We start from the raw sequence: 22,613 nt of genomic DNA, 5'->3' as shown, positions 1-22,613 counted from the left end.
TGAAAAAGGCATGTTTGTTTGTGTGTTTTTTTTAATTTTTATCTTTTTATTTTTTTAAAAGCTGATGGTGAATTTAGAGAACCAGTATTTGACACAAGAATGAGTCTGTTGTCTGCACAGGGAATTTCTTTTAAGTCGTAAATACAAGGAAAGAAGAAAAGGTCATGAACAGTGCAGTATAATTAGTTATTCTCTCTTGGTTATTTGCCAGTGAACAGAAAAGATACCTCTTGTAGTATTATGTATTCTTAAATTTATGCTGAACAAGGACTTGCAGATTACATTCATAATCGTACATACAAATGATATACAGATTTGACAATTTATTTCCAACAGATGAAAATGTGTTGTAATAGGCTAGGTACATGTTAGTTATTTAAAAATGTAATGACTTATTGTTGATCATTTTTGCAGGAGGAAATTCTGTCATCTTCATATCTATCAGCACGTTATTTAAATGACATAGGATTTAAGAAGAAGGTGTATGTATTTGGCACAAGTGGCATAACCAAGGAGTTGGATAAAGTGGGAATTCATCATACTGAAGTTGGGGTAATTATTAATTAAAGATGTCTTTTTAGTTAGTCAGTTGAATATTAAAAATGTGGTATTAGTTTTTTTTCACAAGGAACTGAATGCCATAAAAGTTTTTTTTTCTGTATTAGTTTTTTAAGACCATGGAAAGTCCAGGTTTGAATATCAACAGTTACGGAAAGGATAGGTCGCTATTCACTGTAAAAATGATACATTGAGTAGCAGACAGGCACAATGAAAAGACGTGCACATTAATCTTTTGGCCAAAGCCTTCATCAGAAAAGAAAAACACACGTGAATTCACACGTGAACAAGCACACGTCACACACACATGACCATTATCTCTGGCTACTCAGGCCAGACTGAACTGAAACATGTCTTTGATGAGTAGCCAGAGATAGTGGTCATGTGTGTATGCAGGATATACTTGTGTGTGTGTGTTTTTATTTTCTGATGAAGGCTTTGGCCGAACGCTTAATATTAACAGTTTTTCCATTGTTCCTGTGTGCAACTCAGCAAGTCATTTTTATGGCAATTAGCATATAGCCTTTCTATAATTGTTAGTTTTTTAAAAATAGTTTATGATCTGATAAGTTACTTTATGAAATAGTTATTGATAACCACAGAGTAATTTTAGGTAAAGCTATGGAGATATTACTCATACAGTGTATTTTTGTAATTTGTGTAGAATAAGATAGAAGAAAAATGTATTCTTACCACCATTGCAACTATTCCTGGGCTGATAAAACTGCAAGGCTGTAATATTGAGCTTTTAAACATAACAGTTCCTTAACTGGAAGAGAATTATGATTGTTGGAGACGAGAAGAAAGGTAGAGAAATGTCACTGCAAGATATTTTAGGATAGGCTGATCATGAGACTTCAGCAGGAGCAAAAGAAGAGGGTGAAATACAACTACTCTAGAATTATTATAATGAGCTCTAGTCAAAGATAGATCAGAAATGGCAGCTGTTATGTCTCAAAAAGTAGGTTGAGAATAAAAGTATATCTAAATGAATTTCTCTGCAGTTAATTTAGATTTATTGTTTGAGAGCTCCACATTTAAAATCTCCAAATGTATTCATATATATATAAAACATGCATAATAGGAAAGCTGGCCTTTAAAATTCAAATGCAGCATATTTGTACTGTATTTCATCTCTGAAGCAAAGTTCACAGAGTTTAAGTTAATGAAATTAGGAAACACGAAGCTAGTTAAATTGTCCGATCAGAACCCGTGAAAGGAATAGGAAAAAGCATGAGCAACAGGCAGTAGTGTGGTCATCTGTTGTGGTAAGAAAAATATATAAATAGAGCAGAGGGGACTGGGAAATCATTCTAAGGACAATACAAACTATAAATGGGGAAATGCACTAACATCGACAAAGGGTGGATCGCTATGACCCAGTGCCTAAGAATGACCATTTTGGAAATGGCAAAGCTGGTTGGCTGTTCTCATGCCACTGTCGTAAACACAAATGGAAAGTGGTTGAATGATGGTGAAAGCACGAGTAGGTGACAAGGTGTTGTATGTCCGTGCCTCATAACAGCATGTTGTCAGAGGCTTGCCCCCTCTAAAGTGGGATAGGCAACTACCTCTGACGGATCTAACAGCAGGGTATGATGCTAGTGAAAGTGCAAGTGTTTTAGAGCATACTGATTATCGCACAGCATTGAATATGAGGCTGTACATGTTTTCCCATGTTGACCCAACATCATCAATAATTACAGCTACAGTAAGCAAAGGGTCGTCAAGATGCACTACACCACAGACACAGGTCAGTGAAGGCAGTACTTTGCTGTAGGAAAAAATTGACTTGGGCATTTGTGGGAAATTGACTTGGGCATCTGTGGGATGTGGAAGTACTTTAAGGTACCATGACAACTGTGGCTGCTGCTGCTCTCAAGGTGGATGCCATTTCCTTAAAGGCAGAGAGGGTGAATTTTTCTGGTCTAAGACATTTGCTTGAGACTAACTGGGTGAAATGGGTTTTGGTACTGTCATTACATGAATCTCATATTCTGAGATGGAAAGGATAATGAATTTACTATGGTTGATTGATGGATGGTTGATGTTTGCTACATACACTGGTGGGCAGTGGTGCTGGTGTATGGTTGCTGCTGATGTGACAGTTCACCACTCCATACACTAGCTCACCAATTTTGTTAGCTAGTGTATGCATGGTGTCTTGAGCAGTTCGCTCCAGAGCCTGTCTGGGGCAAGGAATTGTAGTCTCTTGGTACATTTCCGCAATTTCTTCTCAGTTGGCTGCAGTCAATTTTGCACTGTCGCAGTGTGCTGCAGTCCTGATCGTGCAGCTGGCAGTCTGCGGTACATAGTGCACTACCCCTACTCTCATTGGAAGATGGTGTGATCTAACCACTGCTGCAGGCCAGTGTCTGCTGCTGTTGCATGACATGGTCTTGACGGCCACCTGTTGCTGTGTTGCTGGCTTCCTATCGAGGTTTCTACTGCTTGCTGGTGTTCATACTCTTCAAGCTTGTTGCCAACTGGCCCTGGTGCATCTCCAGGAAGGATTTGCACCTTTTTTCAGTAAAGTGTGATGGATGTGCTTTTGTTATTATGTGTTCCATTCCATGCATGATCTGGTTGTTAGGTGCCATCTTTTAACTTACAGATGTCTTGCGGTCTCTGTTCTTAAAAGTTACTTGTAGTAATGAACCTGCTATGCAGTGCTGCTAGACCGTGATGTGAGGCTTCTTCACCTTTTGCAGTGGGACTTGCTGAAAGAGATATGTGATCTATACAAGCTACTAAAATGACCTGGCCACCTTTGAGGTAACTCTTCTGTATTATAAGCCTAAAATTTCCACTCTACAATTTTGTTTGCAATTAAAGGTAAAACAGGTCTATCTTAACTGGTAGCTCAAAATAGATCACAACATGCATTCATGTACTGACTGGACATTACAGAATGACAGTTTTCATATATTCTTCAATTGTTCTGCCGTTTATCATCCACATTTTTTCCTCCATGACTTATGAGGCATTACCAAGCTTCAATCCCAAAGTATAAGCAGCCCTCCACAGCAGATGCAGACATGCTCTCACCATTGTAACTTGTTGATGTTCTGAGCTGACTTCTTTTGCACCCAATCTGCTCATATGGAAAACCAGAGAATGCACAGTGGGAAGTTTCACTCGTAACAACTACCTAAACATCACTTCCAGTTTTCATGAACATCTTTTATCAACTATCCTTCCCATCCCTCCCACATTGGTATTCCGCCGCCCACCGAACCTACACAATACCCTTGTCCTTTCCTAGACAACCCCTACTCCCAACCCCGTTGCCTCATGGCACATATCCCTGTAAATAGACCTAGATGCAAAACCTGTCCCATACATCCTCCCACCAACACCGACTCCAGTCCAGTCACGAACATTACCTATCCTATCAAAGGCAGGGCTACCTGTGAAACTAGTCATGTAATCTATCTACATGCTAAGTTGCAACCAATGTGCAGCATTCTATGTGGGCATGGCAACCAACAAGCTGTCTGTCCACATGAATGACCACCAACAAACTGTGGCCAAGAAACAGCTGGACCACCCCATTGCCGAGCACACTGTTGAACACAGCATCCTTCATTTGAATGATTGCTTCACAGCCTGTGCCATGTGCATCCTTCCCACCAACCCTAGCTTTTCTGAAACTGCACAGATGGGAGCTCACCCTACGATACATCCTACATCCTCGTAACCATCCTGGCCTCAACCTTCATTAGTCATTGTCGTTACCCACCTATCCCCTTTCCTCTTTCCTTTCCAGCACTAAACAGCCCTCTATTCCACCAACTCACCCACAGTCTTTTTACTTGTTTACTTTTCTGCTGCCCCCCCCCCCCCCCCCCCCCCCCCGCCCTCCGTCTAACCTCCTGACTGCACCTAGCTGCCCCACCCTCACCCCACCTCGTCTCTGTATGATCCCGCAAGCAGCACTTTACCATCCCCCAGCCCTACCTTACTGTCTCTCTCCCTCTGTGGCCTCACTTCCTCCTCCTCACCGCACCACCGTGTGTGTGTGTGTGTGTGTGTGTGTGTGTGTGTGTGTGTGTGTGTGTGTGTGTTGGCAACTGACCCTTAACATAGACAAATGTAATGTATTGCGAATACATAGAAAGAAGGATCCTTTATTGTATGATTATATGGTAGCGGAACAAACACTGGTAGCAGTTACTTCTGTAAAATATCTGGGAGTATGCGTGCGGAACGATTTGAAGTGGAATGATCATATAAAATTAATTGTTGGTAAGGCGGGTACCAGGTTGAGATTCATTGGGAGAGTGCTTAGAAAATGTAGTCCATCAACAAAGGAGGTGGCTTACAAAACACTCGTTCAACCTATACTTGAGTATTGCTCATCAGTGTGGGATCCGTACCAGATCGGTTTGACGGAGGAGATAGAGAAGATCCAAAGAAGAGCGGCGCGTTTCGTCACAGGGTTATTTGGTAACCGTGATAGCGTTACGGAGATGTTTAATAAACTCAAGTGGCAGACTCTGCAAGAGAGGCGCTCTGCATTGCGGTGTAGCTTGCTCGCCAGGTTTTGAGAGGGTGCGTTTCTGGATGAGGTATCGAATATATTGCTTCCCCCTACTTATACCTCCCGAGGAGATCACGAATGCAAAATTAGAGAGATGAGAGTGCGCACGGAGGCTTTCAGACAGTCGTTCTTCCCGCGAACCATACGTGACTGGAACAGGAAAGGGAGGTAATGACAGTGGCACATAAAGTGCCCTCCGCCACACACCGTTGGGTGGCTTTCGGAGTATAAATGTAGATGTAGATGTAGATGCAGAACTACCCTTTTCATAATATTGTTATTATTTCACCCTGGATTTTTCATTGTTTGCTTTTACCTCAGGTAAGTGATAAAGTAAATAAATAAAATCATAAAAATTCAACCTACAGCTTTAAAATGAACCTCTCACATTTGGGAGAACAGGGGTTCAAACTCGTGTCTGGCCATCCAGATTTAGATTTTCCATGATTTTCCTAAATCACTTAAGGCAAATGCTGGGGTAGTTCCTTTGAAAGCGCACAGCCAATTTCCTTTTCCGCTCATCCCTAATCTGAGCTTGTGCTCTGTCCCTAATGACCTCATTGTCGATGGGATGTTAAACTGTAACCTCCCTCCCCACCTTTTAAAATAAACCTTAGGGTTTTCTGCAGTTTGATGACTGTTGAACTTGAGACACATTGCGTCTGTAATGATTTTTAGCTGCACCTACACAGTATACAATAGTCTCCACCAGGGTCAGGAATGTAAATGCTACTTAAGTCTTTACTTTCTTCCTTTCTGTTAAATATTCCACTTCTTATTAGCCAGTATTGTGCATCTCTGGATTGTAGCATGCCTTCCAGAAGGCAGTAGTTCACATAATACAAGGGCTGTTCATAAAGTAGGGAACGTTTTGGCATTAAAAAAGAAAACTAAGTATAAGAAATACATTTTATTATATACATCTGAAAGAGCAACTGACATACTACTTTTCCACGTAGGCACCAAACACATTGAGACACTTATCATAACGGTGGACAAGCTTTGAAAGACCTTCATCGTAAAATTCTGCCACCTGAGACTTCAGCCAGTGAGTCACGCTCGCCTGGAGTTCAGCATCGTCATGAAAGCGCTGTGTTGCAAGCCAGTTCTTCATCCTGGGAAACAAGTGGAAGTCGCTTGGTTCAAGATTGGGGCTGTAGAGTGGATGAGGGAAAATTTCTCATTTAAAAAAGTTAAGGAGTTCTTTAGTGCAGTTTCCCATGTAAGGTCGGGCACTGTCGCGCAGAAACAAAATTTCGAACATCAGCTTTCCTCGGCGTTTGTTTTGAACTGCTGTTCTAAGGCTGTGCAAAGTTTGACAGTACCGGGCAGAATTTATAGTAGCTCCACATTTGAGAAAATCAATAAGAAGCACACCTTGCCTGTCCCAAAACATTGTCACCATCAACTTCCTTGCTGACAAGGTTTGCAAACATTTTCTTGGTTTTGGGGGGACCTTGTGTGCCCCCACTCCATGGACTGTAATTTTGTCTCATAATTGACGTGTTTCGCCCAAGTCTCATCACCAGTTACGATTCGATCCAGTAATGAATCACCATGTTTGTGGTAGGCCTCCAAAAATGTCAATGTTTCCCCCATTCGCTGTTCTTTTTTGGAGCTCTTTAAGCATTTTGGGCACCCGTTGTGCACAAAATTTGTGGTAGCCTAGCTTTTGAGTGACAATTTCAAACAAAAAAGTCCGTGAAGCTTGTGGAAAAGAAAGCAAAAGTTCCGTTATTGTGAAGCGATGGTTTTCACGAATCGTTTCATCAACTTTAGTGAGTAGATCGTCAGTCACAATGTCGGGCGTCCACTCTTCTCTTCATCATGAATGTTGGTTCGGCCATTTTTAAACCAAATGCACCATTTCCGTACGGAAGTTGTTTCCGTACACTTGGCACAGTTCACGATAAATTTCTATAGGTTTCAGGTTTTTTGCCCACAAAAACTGTATCACAGACCGCACCTCACAACTGGTGGGATTTTCGATTGCAGCTCACATTTAAATTCGAATGTCGAAAAAACTAGACATGCAGAGATGTTCCCACTGTCACGGATGGATGCCGACTGAGCTGCTGAGCATGCACACTTCAAAATATACCTGATCAGCAGCGCCTAGTGGCGTCAGACAGAAATGTTCCCTACTTCCTGAATAGGCCTCGCATATTACGACATACATGTTCTCAGGTCAGATCTTTTTTTTTCATATTCATTGATGTTCACACGCTTATTGCCATAAAAATAAACCCATTACGTACATAACTATCTCCACTAGTAAGCTTCTTTCTTGACATGTAGTGAAGTCAAAATTCAATTTCTCATTCACATATTAATTATGAAAAAAAATATGTTTTATCCTGGGCTTATGAGCATCATACATTTTAGTATATTCACTAGGACATATAAATTCTCTCCTAAAGGCTCCGTTCAACTGACAAATCATCTTAAAATTGTTCTGGTGTTTGGAATCCCATTCTAATTCTTCCACAACTTTTGAAACTCCCTCTGGTGATCTGCAGTATCACTTGAAAAATTGGTGGCAGTGCTAGTACAATCAACCTGCTCTTTGTACTGTTTGTTCAGCTAGCTCCTGCAGATGCTCCTCCAAACTCATCAAAGTGCTTGGAATACTAATTACTTCACCAAATTCTTTGTTTTGTTCTAATGCCTCTACCCGGCCTCGCGTATTTGAGATTTGATTATGTATACTTCCGAATTCGTGGGTCAACAATTCCTTTATTGGTTGGATCTTGTTGTTTACCTGTTTAAAACTGTTCTTGAACTTCATTCATGAAGTCGCGTTGTTTAATTATCTCTGTAACTCCTGTCTTTATTCCCTACCTTTGTGTTTTTAAACTTGAGAAGTTCGTGTTAAAGTTTTTTAATTCCTCCCTTTTAGCCTTAATGAGAGCTATTAATTCCTTTCTCTTCCTAGTACAACCTGTGTACAACATTAAGAATAATAAGTATATCCTCATTTTTAGTTAAACACTGTCAATAGATTCTGACCTAACTACCCAAAGCCAGTGAAATGTTTCTTTTCAACTATTCACAGAATGAACAACTAATAATAATAATAATAATAATAATAATAAAAGAAATCAGGTCAGTGCTGTTTACAGCTCACCTAATCATCCATGCTACAGCTAACTGCATGAGGATGCTTATGCGTCTTGCATGGGCTAGGTAGTAATGGGCTGATTGGCTGTTGCACTGTGAAGTGGAGCTGTGCTGTTGACTTACTGGCCAGCCACCGCAGGGATGCTGTAGCAGATTGCTGCTGCAGCTGTAATCTAGAATCACAACTTGGAATTCGTTGTACCACTCATGAAATTCTTCTTCACTCATGTGCCAAAGGTTACTTAAGCACGTGAATATCTTTCACTGTTGACCTCATTCCTATGGTCAACTAACATCCTCTGCCTGACTCTTTATTATTATGAACTCTTCTGCTGTCGTAACCAAACTTAACTTCTTTGTTTTTAAACATTCAAATTAGTTCAGGCAACGTCACAGCATGTGACCGGTTGTATTTCTTCAGTTATTGGGTTGCTTTGGACAGTGTCATATCTTCTTCCATTGTTTTAGTCAAAATTCTTTTTATTATTATGATTATTATTATTATTATTATTATTAAAGCTCTCTTCTTTTAGCACTTCTGATTTGCATCTTGCACTAGGATGCCAAATGAAGTGTGATGGATGTAGTTTAGCTATGGTGGTTCCACTCCATGCACTAGACTGTGATGAGACACTTCACCGTTTGTAGTGGGTGGATGCTGATAGAGCACTAAAATCTGTTCAGGTAGTCACTTTTGCAGAACCTCTTCTGTATTATAAGCCTAACGTTTCCACTGCACAACGTCATTTACAGCTGAGGGTGAAACAAGTCTCTGAGCTGGTAGCTCAACATAGATTGCAACGTGTATTCTTGTTCTTTATTTGACATTACAGAATGACAGTTTCCATATATTCTTCAATTGTTCTGGCACATGCTTTATTGTCCGCAGCCTTTGCTCCATGACTTTCAAGGCACCGCAAAGCCATGACACTAAATCATAAGTGGCTCTCTGCAGCAGGTTTAGACATGCACCAGCTGTTGTACTATCTCAATTTTCTGAACTAATTTTTTTTTTTTTTTTTTTTTCCTCCAATCTGCACATATGGAAAACCAGAGCACACACATTGGGATGTTCCACACTTAACACTACCTATACAATTATTCCAGTTTCTATGAACATCTTTCATCAGCCTGAGTGGTTAGAAGTGGAATATGTTAGTCTATAGAATAAACATGCTACTCCATATCAGCTGGCCACATGCATGCCCCTGCAGTTCGAGCACTGTGGCAATATCATCTTTTTCCACCTACCTTTTTGTGAGGTGTGGGGTCCTGCACATTCCCCACAAAGAGGGTTCCTGTTGAAGTACTTGGCCACATGGTCACACTGCTAGTATGTGAAATATTGAGAAGAGATGTCGAATTCTGGTGGCATCAGCCCGACCAATATGTCCATGAGTTCCATCAGGCCGAATATGTTGATGTTCTCGTGCCAGTGCAGTTCCACAAATAGCCACACTGTCACCCACTTTTGATTGGACTTCCACCACCTATGGTACAGCAGACTTTATCGTTGAGGCACACAAGCCTCTCACCAACGGCAAGGTCCATGGTTCATGGGGAGGATGAAGGGGGGGGGGGGGGGGAATTCTTAGATATAATCAACATAAAGTATGCCTTGTTGGTCTCAAACTGATGCAGGCAGGCGAAGTTGCAGCAAAGTTTTATGTATCGTGACCATACACTTGTTCTCAAAGATAATGAAAGCCTTGTTGATAATGTTTGATTGGAGCTTAATTTCCAGTATCAGACTTTCCCTATGGACTTCGGCAGGTATGTCCTCACCTGCGGCTTACTTATATTTCTCCCATAGAGACTTTGGATTTGCTGCACTGCTTGTTTTTGGTAGTACAGCAATTGCTCTGAAAGGGAGACCAGCTTGACTTCTGGCAATAAGCCATCCCAGTGCTATTCTCCTTCCAATAAACCCAACTCCTGATAGGCCTCTCTAAATGCTAGGCATACTTTGCCTTTAACTTGGTCCTGGTCCTCAAACTGAGTTTAGAAACATCTGAAGGGTGTAATATTTGGCATTACTGGAAAGAACTGTTACACTCAGACCAAGGCATCACTTGTGTCTGCATCACGTTTGGGGTCACATTTTGTGCAGACAAGTATTGCCCATTCTGATTGTACACTTCCTAAGTACAATGATCAACTAACGTACCATGAAATTTTTAGAACATTTAGGATGAGGGTTTTGGAGAAAATAATTTCTAAATAACCAAAAAATTTCAGATTCTTTCATCTTTATGTACACACATTTTGACAGTTTAAGAATTTCTTGCATTAATGTCATAGCTGACAGTTAGGAGTCCTTCCACTGTATCATTTCTCAAGACAGTTAACATCCTGTGACTATTCAGATTTTCAAAATGTAATTTTGAAATTTGTAGAAAGTTACAGTTTATTTAAAAAAAAAAAAAAAGGAAGCTCAGAAGTGCATATGTATTAATCATGTCTCACTCATAGTATTACGAACAAACTATTTATTGGAAATGAATTCAGATCTCTCTCATGTTTGGTTTTTTAATTACAATTTTTCCTTTTGTTATGACATTTTCACAAATATTCTCATTTATAGAGGTCTGTAGCATTTTAACAAATCATCAGCAAATCAAAATATTGTTGTTCTGGAGGAGTATCATGTGGAACTTCAACATATTTTCAACTTTATGAGTCAGTGCATGTATTGAAGAAGGAACTTACCCACATGTTCATAATTTTAGACAAGAAGTGAGAAATTATACTCTATGTAGTGGAGGAGTTTACAGTTCATTTTACTCATTGTGATTCCATGAACATGTGAAATCATTGTATTGAGTAATATGCTGTAAGCAAGCATTACTGTTCTCTGAACAGCTGACCACGTGTGGGTTTTCTGTGGTGTGCTTAAAGCAAAATAGAAAAATGCTAGATCAGTTCTTGTAACAGTCCTTGGTCAAAAGCTGCCTCCCTTCTCTAGCTGAGCCATCTGTAATGACCCTTACATCAGTTTGATGTTAAATCCTGATCTTCTTCCTTTTCATTAACATACATAAACCCTTTGATTTCTGTCAAAGTTGTAAATATTTGATAATTGATTGTACTCACATTTTTTTAAGTATTTCCCAGGGGTCAAGTTTTTTTCCCCCCATTTACTGTTATAGTATTTATGTAGCCAGGGCCAGTTTAAAGCCCAAGTGACACGAGCTGCCACTTTGGATGCCCTAAGCTGAGAGAGGCACCGAAGGTTCCAAAACAGTAATATTTCTATGCTGGATGTATCAAAATTAGTAACAGTCACTTGGGGTTCCAAGCTGATAGTGGCACCCAAGTGCATGATTTGTGTACAGTGCATATCACAATTTCTAGTGAAAACTCACATAGACAAAAGCATACATGGGAGTGTCTCTTGGGTGAAAAAATTTTCTCGAACTGGTCCTGTGTTTAGCATTTGTATGACAGTTTGATGGCTTGTACTTAATACAGTTTATGTAACAGTGTGACATGATATCTACCACAGTATTGAAAGATGTGATAGCGTAATACAATTTTTTGGTTCTGTTTATGATTCTAAATTTATTTTATTAGGGAAGTCAGCCCCCCCCCCCCCCCCCATGAACCATGGACCTTGCCGTTGGTGGGGAGGCTTGCGTGCCTCAGCGATACAGATAGCTGTACCGTAGGTGCAACCACAACGGAGGGGTATCTGTTGAGAGGCAAGACAAACGTGTGGTTCCTGAAGAGGGGCAGCAGCCTTTTCAGTAGTTGCAAGGGCAACAGTCTGGATGATTGACTGATCTGGCCTTGTAACAATAACCAAAACGGCCTTGCTGTGCTGGTACTGCGAACAGCTGAAAGCAAGGGGAAACTACAGCCGTAATTTTTCCCGAAGGCATGCAGCTTTACTGTATGATTAAATGATGATGGCGTCCTCTTGGGTAAAATATTCCGGAGGTAAAATAGTCCCCCATTCGGATCTCCGGGCGGGGACTACTCAAGAGGATGTCGTTATCAGGAGAAAGAAAACTGGCATTCTACGGATTGGAGCGTGGAATGTCAGATCCCTTAATCGGGCAGGTAGGTTAGAAAATTTAAAAAGGGAAATGGATAGGTTGAAGTTAGATATAGTGGGAATTAGTGAAGTTCGGTGGCAGGAGGAACAAGACTTCTGGTCAGGTGACTACAGGGTTATAAACACAAAATCAAATAGGGGTAATGCAGGAGTAGGTTTAATAATGAATAGGAAAATAGGAATGCGGGTAAGCTACTACAAACAGCATAGTGAACGCATTATTGTGGCCAAGATAGATACGAAGCCCACACCTACTACAGTAGTACAAGTTTATATGCCAACTAGCTCTGCAGATGACGAAGAAATTGAAGAACTGTATGATGAAATAAAAGAAATTATTCAGTTTGTGAAGGGAGACGAAAATTTAATAGTCATGGATGACTGGAATTCAAGTGTAGGAAAAGGGAGAGAAGGAAACATAGTAGGTGAATTTGGATTGGGGCTAAGAAATGAAAGAGGAAGCCGCCTGGTAGAATTTTGCACAGAGCACAACATAATCATAACTAACACTTGGTTTAAGAATCATGAAAGAAGGTTGTATACATGGAAGAACCCTGGAGATAGTAAAAGGTATCAGATAGATTATATAATGGTAAGACAGAGATTTAAGAACCAGGTTTTAAATTGTAAGACATTTCCATGGGCAGATGTGGACTCTGACCACAATCTATTGGTTATGACCTGTAGATTAAAACTGAAGAAACTGCAAAAAGGTGGGAATTTAAGGAGATGGAACCTGGATAAACTGAAAGAACCAGAGGTTGTAGAGAGTTTCAGGGAGAGCATAAGGGAACAATTGACAGGAATGGGGGAAAGAAATACAGTAGAAGAAGAATGGGTAGCTTTGAGGGACGAAGTAGCAAAGGCAGCAGAGGATCAAGTAGGTAAAAAGACGAGGGCTAGTAGAAATCCTTGGGTAACAGAAGAAATATTGAATTTAATTGATGAAAGGAGAAAATACAAAAACCCAGTAAATGAAGCAGGCAAAAAGGAATACAAACGTCTCAAAAATGAGATCGACAGGAAGTGTAAAATGGCTAAGCAGGGATGGCTAGAGGACAAATGTAAGGATGTAGAGGCCTATCTCACTAGGGGTAAGATAGATGCTGCCTACAGGAAAATTAAAGAGACCTTTGGAGAGAAGAGAACCACTTGTATGAATATCAAGAGCTCAGATGGAAACCCAGTTCTAAGCAAAGAAGGGAAAGCAGAAAAGTGGAAGGAGTATATAGAGGGTCTATACAAGGGCGATGTACTTGAGGACAATATTATGGAAATGGAAGAGGATGTAGATGAAGATGAAATGGGAGATATGATACTGCGTGAAGAGTTTGACAGAGCACTCAAAGACCTGAGTCGAAACAAGGCCCCCGGAGTAGACAACATTCCATTGGAACTACTGACGGCCTTGGGAGAGCCAGTCCTGACAAAACTCTACCATCTGGTGAGCAAGATGTATGAAACAGGCGAAATACCCTCAGACTTCAAGAAGAATATAAGAATTCCAATCGCAAAGAAAGCAGCTGTTGACAGATGTGAAAATTACCAAACTATCAGTTTAATAAGTCACAGCTGCAAAATACTAACACGAATTCTTTACAGACGAATGGAAAAACTAGTAGAAGCCAACCTCGGGGAAGATCAGTTTGGATTCCGTAGAAACACTGGAACACGTGAGGCAATACTGACCTTACGACTTATCTTAGAAGAAAGATTAAGGAAAGGCAAACCTACGTTTCTAGCATTTGTAGACTTAGAGAAAGCTTTTGACAATGTTGACTGGAACACTCTCTTTCAAATTCTAAAGGTGGCAGGGGTAAAATACAGGGAGCGAAAGGCTATTTACAGTTTGTACAGAAACCAGATGGCAGTTATAAGAGTCGAGGGACATGAGAGGGAAGCAGTGGTTGGGAAGGGAGTAAGACAGGGTTGTAGCCTCTCCCCGATGTTGTTCAATCTGTATATTGAGCAAGCAGTAAAGGAAACAAAAGAAAAATTCGGAGTAGGTATTAAAATTCAGGGAGAAGAAATAAAAACTTTGAGGTTCGCCGACGACATTGTAATTCTGTCAGAGACAGCAAAGGACTTGGAAGAGCAGTTGAATGGAATGGACAGTGTCTTGAAAGGAGGATATAAGATGAACATCAACAAAAGCAAAACAAGGATAATGGAATGTAGTCTAATTAAGTCGGGTGATGCTGAGGGAATTAGATTAGGAAATGAGGCACTTAAAGTAATAAAGGAGTTTTGCTATTTGGGGAGCAAAATAACTGATGATGGTCGAAGTAGAGAGGATATAAAATGTAGGCTGGCAATGGCAAGGAAAGCGTTTCTGAAGAAGAGAAATTTGTTAACATCCAGTATTGATATAAGTGTCAGGAAGTCATTTCTGAAAGTATTCGTATGGAGTGTAGCCATGTATGGAAGTGAAACATGGACGATAAATAGTTTGGACAAGAAGAGAATAGAAGCTTTCGAAATGTGGTGCTACAGAAGAATGCTGAAGATTAGATGGGTAGATCACATTACTAATGAGGAGGTATTGAATAGGATTGGGGAGAAGAGAAGTTTGTGGCACAACTTGACCAGAAGAAGGGATCGGTTGGTAGGACATGTTCTGAGGCATCAAGGGATCACCAATTTAGTATTGGAGGGCAGCGTGGAGGGTAAAAATCGTAGAGGGAGACCAAGAGAGGAATACACTAAGCAGATTCAGAAGGATGTAGGTTGCAGTAGGTACTGGGAGATGAAAAAGCTTGCACAGGATAGAGTAGCATGGAGAGCTGCATCAAACCAGTCTCAAGACTGAAGACCACAACAACAACAACAACAACAACAACAACAACAGGGAAGTCAGCTAGAAATAAGAATTTTTAATAATCCTGCATACAGATTTTCTGTTTGTCCATGACGATAGTGAGACAGAAATTACTTAACACTATTCCCACTGCACATGAGTGGGTTTGGGACAGATTAATTTTAAGCCAATGTGTTCAAAGTGTTATTATGGATGGCCACTGAGAGGGTGCTGACTGTGTGAGAAGCTCCTTGGTTTGAAGGAGAACACAAGGAGTTCAGGCATATGCCATTCCTGGGAGGTAGTTGGGGTTAGGACCAGCCAGGTAAAGGCAATCTAACAGATCTGTAGAGCTCCCTCAGGACTCACTGGTAAGAAAGAGGTAGCTAATTGTGGGTATGGACATTAGGGTGGCAGTGAATCTGCTGTTTTCTTGCTGGGATCAAGTAGTTTAAATGGAATCCAGCAGGTTCACTCAACCATACTTTTGTCGATATCCTGGAGCGGTCGACAAGTAGTATCTGTGTTCATCGCAGAAGAGCTTGTGGACAACCAGCACCCTCCATCAGCAAAACACATTGGACTTCTATGAACTAGAGGCTAAGTAAAGTGTCATCGTGCTCCACTGTTGCCCCTCATTGCTAGCACTTCTCTCTTGCACTTATCACAACTTTATAGCATCTTCATTAATTAAATTTTTATAACTTGTAATTGGTGCTTGATAGCTTGTGAACTTTACTCTTTCTTCTCAGTTTCAGTGTTTAATATTCAGTTTGTATTGCTTTGTAAATCTTGTTGCAGTTAAGAAATTGAATTTGAGCTCTTTCCCTTGTTGTGATTGTAATACTGCTTTAACTGCTCATTTACAATCCCATGATTTGTTACTTTAAGTAATGTTCAAAATCACTTCTTGAATCATACCTGCAACTAGGACTGAGCCAGATGCTTCTGAGGCCTTATGATATGGTGTCACCTTCTTTGGGTTTCGCTTGTTAGTGGGATCGGTGGGCAGCAAAGGATAATACATGTTGAGTAAACTCCAAGAATGACTTATATTTCTTAATGTCTATAAGTTTTCATCAGTCTTTCCAGTTTCATTGTCATTAACAGTTTTTTCTGACTAACATATTAATATTTTATCTATTAAATATTTGTGCGGAAGATCTGTCTTCAGTCTCAGTGAAATTAATTTCACAAATGTTCCCAATCAAAAGATCTGTCAATAAAAGTAGACTTTCCAGTCAGTTCTTGAGCAACAACATAGGAAAGACTTTAATATTGTGAAAGTTTTTGATTCCACGAACACTAAAGATGTGTGTCTATATCTCTTTGTTTTTTTCATTTTATACATATGTGACTAAATCTGTGCTTTGCAGCCTGATCCTATGGTGTGTGATATGGGAACACTAGTTAGCTCCAAAACAAAGCTGGATCCAGAAATAGGAGCTGTAATTGTAGGATTTGATGAACAGATCAGCTATCCCAAAATACTAAAAGCAGGCTCATATCTCAAAAATCCAGACTGTCTTTTTCTAGCTACAAATACAGATCAGCAATTTCCTTCAAAAAGCAATATAGTAATACCAGGTTGGTCTCTCATATCTTATAACTAAAAAAAAATATATTATGCTTGACATTACTCAATTTCTCATCTCGCAAGTGTTCAAATGAATTCTATATTTTGTGATTTTCAGCATAACTTATTAGAATATCATCAAGTTCTGTGACAGTTTAAACAGTATTTTACTAAAGATTAAGATTGCTTTAGAAACTCATAAAAATAAATCATCAATATTTCTTACCCATGTATCAGTGAAGTAATGTTACTGCTAACTGTCGTTTACTACTTGCTTGTATCATGGACTAGTTACTGTACCCTGTGTTCCCCTTGCTTTTTAGTGCATTCAGCATTCTTAATAAATACTTTTTGCTCTTTCCTCCTTATGTAACAATAGATCTTCATTCATTCCTTAAGAGGCTTTGTAAAATGATCATCATCTCCATCCAAAAATTAAACTATCTCTTGTTATTGATGTTGCAATTATTTGTTCATGTTTCAGTTTTTCCACCCCAATATTACTTTTCTGCTCCATACTCTTGAATGAGCAGAATTGATTTGGTTTAATTGTATGTGGGCTATTTGAATGATATATTGTATTGAAGTGGTGTGAGTCAGTTTATCTATTGTGTAACATAATTTAATGCTTGTTATGGAATTTTGCTGTGTTACCTGTGAGGCATTTTATGCCATTAGGTAAGTGAGCAAAGATTTTTCAGAATAACATATTTCCCAGTATCTGAGATTCAATTATTCCATTTTTCTTCTCTTATTTTAGCTGTAGCGATCACTGTTTGTTTTCATTTGTGATGGATTGTTCATAACAAATTGTATGAGACATTACATACAGATATATTCCAGTTAAAATACCTAACTAGTTAAACATAGCTCTTAGTGATCTTGAGCAAGCACCATGTATTATTTTTATTGGGAATGAAAGCTTCATTTCTTGAAGATGAATTATACTAAATTATAACTCCATAGCACATCATAGTTGGACCTGGTGGTCTAATGGTAAAGCACGTGCCTGGAAAATAAGAAATTTGGGATTGAATCCCGGTCAGTCCATGGATTTTTCAGTGTGTGTCTTTTTTTTTTAACTAACCATCACCCCTCAATGATATGAGGATCCACCAAAAATGACATATATTATATGGTTTGGATTCCACTTCAAAGTGTAGATTACCTTTTCACAGTTGGATAATTGGGGTAGTTTAGGGACACACAAGTTGCTGAAGTGGTGTCCAACTCAAACAATTGCACTAGACCATTGAGCCACATGTATATTATTAATTATTATAACTGAAAAAAATAAGCAAAGCGTGTTAACTGTTCTCTTTTTCTCTTAGACTTTAATTATGTGTGTTCTGAAAATGGTAGAAATAAATTGTTTAAGAAGCTCCAGGATATACGTTTCACAAATTGAAATTCTTAAGAACTTGTATATCTAAGAAGTTGACACTAAAAGTGCAGAAAGGGTCAAAATGATCCCTCCTTCATTTCTGTTCTGGATACTGTACTATACAATATTGTTTTGTGATAAATACACTAAAAATGAATTGTCAGCTACACTGAATAACACAACAACATGGCACCAATGCTTAGTTAAGTTTCAATGAAAAATTAAAGTTAGTTGACACCTGTTTACCAATAAGTTTGATGTTTGAAATGTAAAAAATAATACAGGTTCACCCAATTTGTTCCCAGTAACCCAGAGAAGAGTTGTGTCAGTTTCTGAATTGTTGTTGAGATAGAGGCTAAGTGTGTATGAAGTGATTCCCATACCTCAGTAAGAACACGGATCCTGGAATTCGCCCTGTAGGAGAGGAAATTCTCCTACACCAGATAGAGCCTTGTCTAAACCAAGGAAGAAATGTGATGATAGACAACTTCTTTATGTCTCGTCATCCAGCTAACAAGATACAGGAGAAGGAAGACAGTAAACCAGGTCTGTTAAAAGACCTCTGAAGAACTCTGATGAGGTGAAGAAGTGCAGCACCAAAATATATTTCACCAGTGTCCTGTCACTGATGGGCAACAGGGACTGCACCTTGCCTGTACGTCATGGAAAGAAAACAAAAGTTTTATTCTTCTAAGCACTTTGCATCGTGAAGTGAAAGCAAACAAAGAAGTTGTTACTGTGTGTGACAGGGCAAAGTAAAGATTTAATGATCGATCAAATGACATCTTGGATGAGGTAAGCGGCACAGTTACAGAGCTTTTGGTAGAAAGGAAATACTTCAAGGAAGAAACATTGTGGGAGCACAGCTGGCAGAACATGAAGTTGGGGCACAAAAGCTGAGAAAGAAGTGCCATATAGGTCTCTGCAGAAACAGTACCATCAATGACCTCTATAAAAGTATAGAAAATGTGCACACAGAATAGGAATCTTGTGTGCAAAATGTGATTAGCAACAAAGTGCTGTAAAGCTAAAAGATGACTACAAAGAGAAAAAACCTCTCCAAAATATATTTTGTACTATTAACCAAAAAAAAAAAAAAATTATGTTAAAAATCTGTAATTTGTAAAATTTCAAATATAATACTAAGCTGAATAGTGGATAAAGTGTAGTGAGGGAACATATAAACATATTATAATATATGAATAATATATTCATTCTTGTAACAGCTTTATTTACATTATTTGCTAGTCACTCTATTGCTGTATGTCAATTGAGATGAATTTTAATAATTGACATCTATAGAAATAGCTACTTCTGCTTCTTTTATGTATGGAACCACTGTTTTCATAATTTGGCAGATTAATTTGATTTTAAATTTGTGACCAGAGGCTCCTCCTTTCTGTACAATTGTTGCTTAGCCTACGGAAGAAAAGTTATGTGCCTCATCAGTTTATAAATTATGTAAATTTGGTTCTATATGTCCTCAGGAATGAAAGAGGAAGCCGCCTGTAGAATTTTGCACAGAGCATAACTTAATCATAGCAAACACTTGGTTCAAGAATCATGAAAGAAGGTTGTATACATGGAAGAGGCCTGGAGATACTGGAAGGTTTCAGATAGATTATATAATGGTAAGACAGAGATTTAGGAACCAGGTTTTAAATTGTAAGACATTTCCAGGGGCATATGTGGACTCTGACCAAAATTTATTGGTTATGAACTGGAGATTAAAACTGAAGGACTTGCAAAAAGGTGGGAATTTAAGATGAGACCTGGATAAAGTGAAAGAACCAGACATTGTAGATAGTTTCAGAGAGAGAATTAGGAAATGTTCGACAAGAACAGGGGAAAGAAATGCAGTAGAAGAAGAATGGGTAGCTTTGAGAGATGAAATAGTGAAGGTAGCAGAGGATCAAGTAGGTAAAAAGATGAGGGCTAGTAGAAACTCTTGGGTAACAGAAGAAATATTGAATTTAATTGATGAAAAGAAAAAATATAAAAATGCAGTAAATGAGGCAGGCAAAAAGGAATATAAACGTCTCGTAAATGAGATTGACAGGAAGTGCAAAATGGCTAAGCAGGGATGGCTAGAGGACAAATGTAAGGATGTAGAGGCATATATTACTGGGGGTAAGATACATACTGCCTGCAGGAAAATTAAAGATACCTTTGGAGGAAAGAGAACCACCAGTATGAATATCAAGAGCTCATATGGAAAACCAGTTCTAAGCAAAGACGGGAAAGCAGAAAGATGGAAGGAGTATATAGAGGGTCTGTACAAGGGTGATGTACTTGAGGACAATATTATGGAAATGGAAGAGCATGTAGATGCAGATTAAATGGGAGATATGATACAGCGTGAAGTGTTTGACAGATCATTGAAAGATCTAAGTCGAAACAAGGCCCTGGGAGTAGACAACATTCCATTAGAACTACTGATGGCCTTGGGAGAGCCAGCCATGACAAGACTGTTCCATCTGGTAAGCAAGATGCATGAGACAGGCGAAATACCCTCAGAATTCAAGAAGAATATAATTCCAATCCCAAAGAAAGCAGGTGTTGACAGGTGTGAAAATTACCAAACTATCAGTTTAATAAGTAACGGCTGCAAAATACTAACATGGATTCTTTACAGACAAAAGGAAAAACTGGTAGAAGCTGATCTTGGGGAAGATCAGTTTGGATTCCATAGAGATGTTGGAACACGTGAGGCAATACTCACCCTATGACTTGTCTTAGAAGATAGATTAAGGAAAGGCAAACCTACATTTCTAGACTTAGAGAAAGCTTTTGACAATGTTGACTGGACTACTCTCTTTCAAATTCAGAGTATGAATTAAAGTCCATGGAGAAGAAATAAAAACTTTGAGATTTGCTGATGAAATTGTAATCCTGTCACACACAGCAAAGGACCTGGAAGAGCAGTTGAACAGAATGGACAGTGTCTTGAAAGGAGGATATAAGATGAACATCAACAAAAGCAAAACGAGGATATTGGAATGTAGTTGAATTAAATCGGGTGGTGCTGAGGGAATTAGATTAGGAAATGAGACACTTACAGTAGTAGATGAGTTTTGCTATTTGGGGAGCTAAGTAACTGATGATGGTCAAAGTAGAGAGGATATAAAATGTAGACTGGCAATGGCAAGGAAAGCATTTCTGTAGAAGAGAAATTTGTTAACATCGAGTATAGATTTAAATGTCCGGAAGTCGTTTCTGAAAGTTTTGTGTGAAGTGTTGTCATGTATGGAAGTGAAACATGGATGATAAAGAGTTTAGACAAGAAGAGAATGGAAGCTTTCGCAATGTAGTGCTACAAAAGAATGCTGAAGGTTAGATGGGTAGACCACATAACTAATGAGGAGGTATTGAATAGAACTGGGGAGTGAGAAATTTGTGGCACAACTTGACTAGAAGAAGGGATCAGTTGGTAGGACATGTTCTGAGGCATCAAGGGATCACCAATTTAGTGGGTGTGACTGGCAGATGCTATTGTGTCCCACTCAGCCCTCTATGGTCGCTGACTATAGTCAGGTAAGAAATCAGTATATGTTGCAAAAAGAGTTGAGGTAGCTATTAAGGTAGTGTGTTAGTTGCTGTATGTCATTGCTCAATCTCCATTTTTGAATGGTGACCTTCCTTAGTTAATTTTTTTAAATAAAATGATCTGAAGGTACTATGTTCAGCTAAAAAGCTGTTTGCCATGCTTCAGGAAGATAATAAATATATTTTATAAAAATAAAAGATTAAGTTAATTAGTTTTGAGGTTTGACCTTAAGCACCTTATGCTACATTGGATCCATGTTAATGACCTAATTGTGCTGTTCAGGAATGGTATAATGCATACAGATTAATATAGTGGTGGAAATGGGTTGATCTGGAACAGATCTTATGTGAAAAGTAAATGCCCAAACAGTTTAATTTAAATGGCAAAGCATATTAACAAGGGGTGACCATGATGTTTGGATCAAGGATTTACTTCAGATTTTGTACACTTTTGGTAGTCCATTGGGACAACATAATATGAATTTACTAAGGTGTTCTCCTTAGGCGATTTCAAGAAAATCGCAAGAGAAGTTGTATGGGTCAGTGGTGTGACCCTGAGCAAATGACAGTCTTGTGGTTAACATTCAAGCTCAATAATCAGTGGATTGCTGGATCGAACACTGCCCATGCTTTTTTCCCAATACTAGTTGTATTATTTCATACATATTACATTTGAAAGGTAACTTGATGAAAATATACATGTATTTGCTGGAGCTTTGCTAAATTTTATCATCACAATAAATATTATATTTATAATTATCGATAAGTAAACAAGCAGATGCATGAAGTTTTCCTGAAAATGTATGCCTGTTGTGATCTCCAAACTTCATTATATCTGTCAGCGGATGATGTAGCGAGAACTGCTTTGCACCTGCATGCTTCCACATGCATACACCCTTTTCAGGAATGAGGGATAGACTTGGAAAGACCAAGTCAAACATCTATAAATAAAGATGTAAATAACTTTATTCGATAATACAATGAGTAACAATATTCTACAATATTAGGGTAAGTATGACTAATCATCAGATG

The 22,613-nt window shown here is 39.0% G+C and overlaps 1 protein-coding gene across 2 annotated transcripts in view; it reads left to right on the top strand.

Moving 5' to 3' along the window:
- LOC124790039 (glycerol-3-phosphate phosphatase) overlaps window positions 1-22,613 on the top strand; it is a 65,408-nt gene that overhangs the window by 30,395 nt on the left and 12,400 nt on the right. For both annotated transcript variants that reach the window (XM_047257594.1, XM_047257595.1), the window contains 2 exons: window positions 415-552; window positions 16,452-16,662. In XM_047257594.1, the coding sequence (XP_047113550.1) occupies window positions 415-552; window positions 16,452-16,662 (349 nt within the window). The remainder of the gene's footprint in view (window positions 1-414; window positions 553-16,451; window positions 16,663-22,613) is intronic.

Source organism: Schistocerca piceifrons, chromosome 3 (assembly GCF_021461385.2).
Source record: "Schistocerca piceifrons isolate TAMUIC-IGC-003096 chromosome 3, iqSchPice1.1, whole genome shotgun sequence".
Taxonomy (NCBI): Eukaryota; Metazoa; Arthropoda; class Insecta; order Orthoptera; family Acrididae; genus Schistocerca; species Schistocerca piceifrons.
The sequence above is the reverse complement of the archived record's forward strand: the minus strand, read 5'-3'. Positions and strand labels throughout refer to the sequence as shown.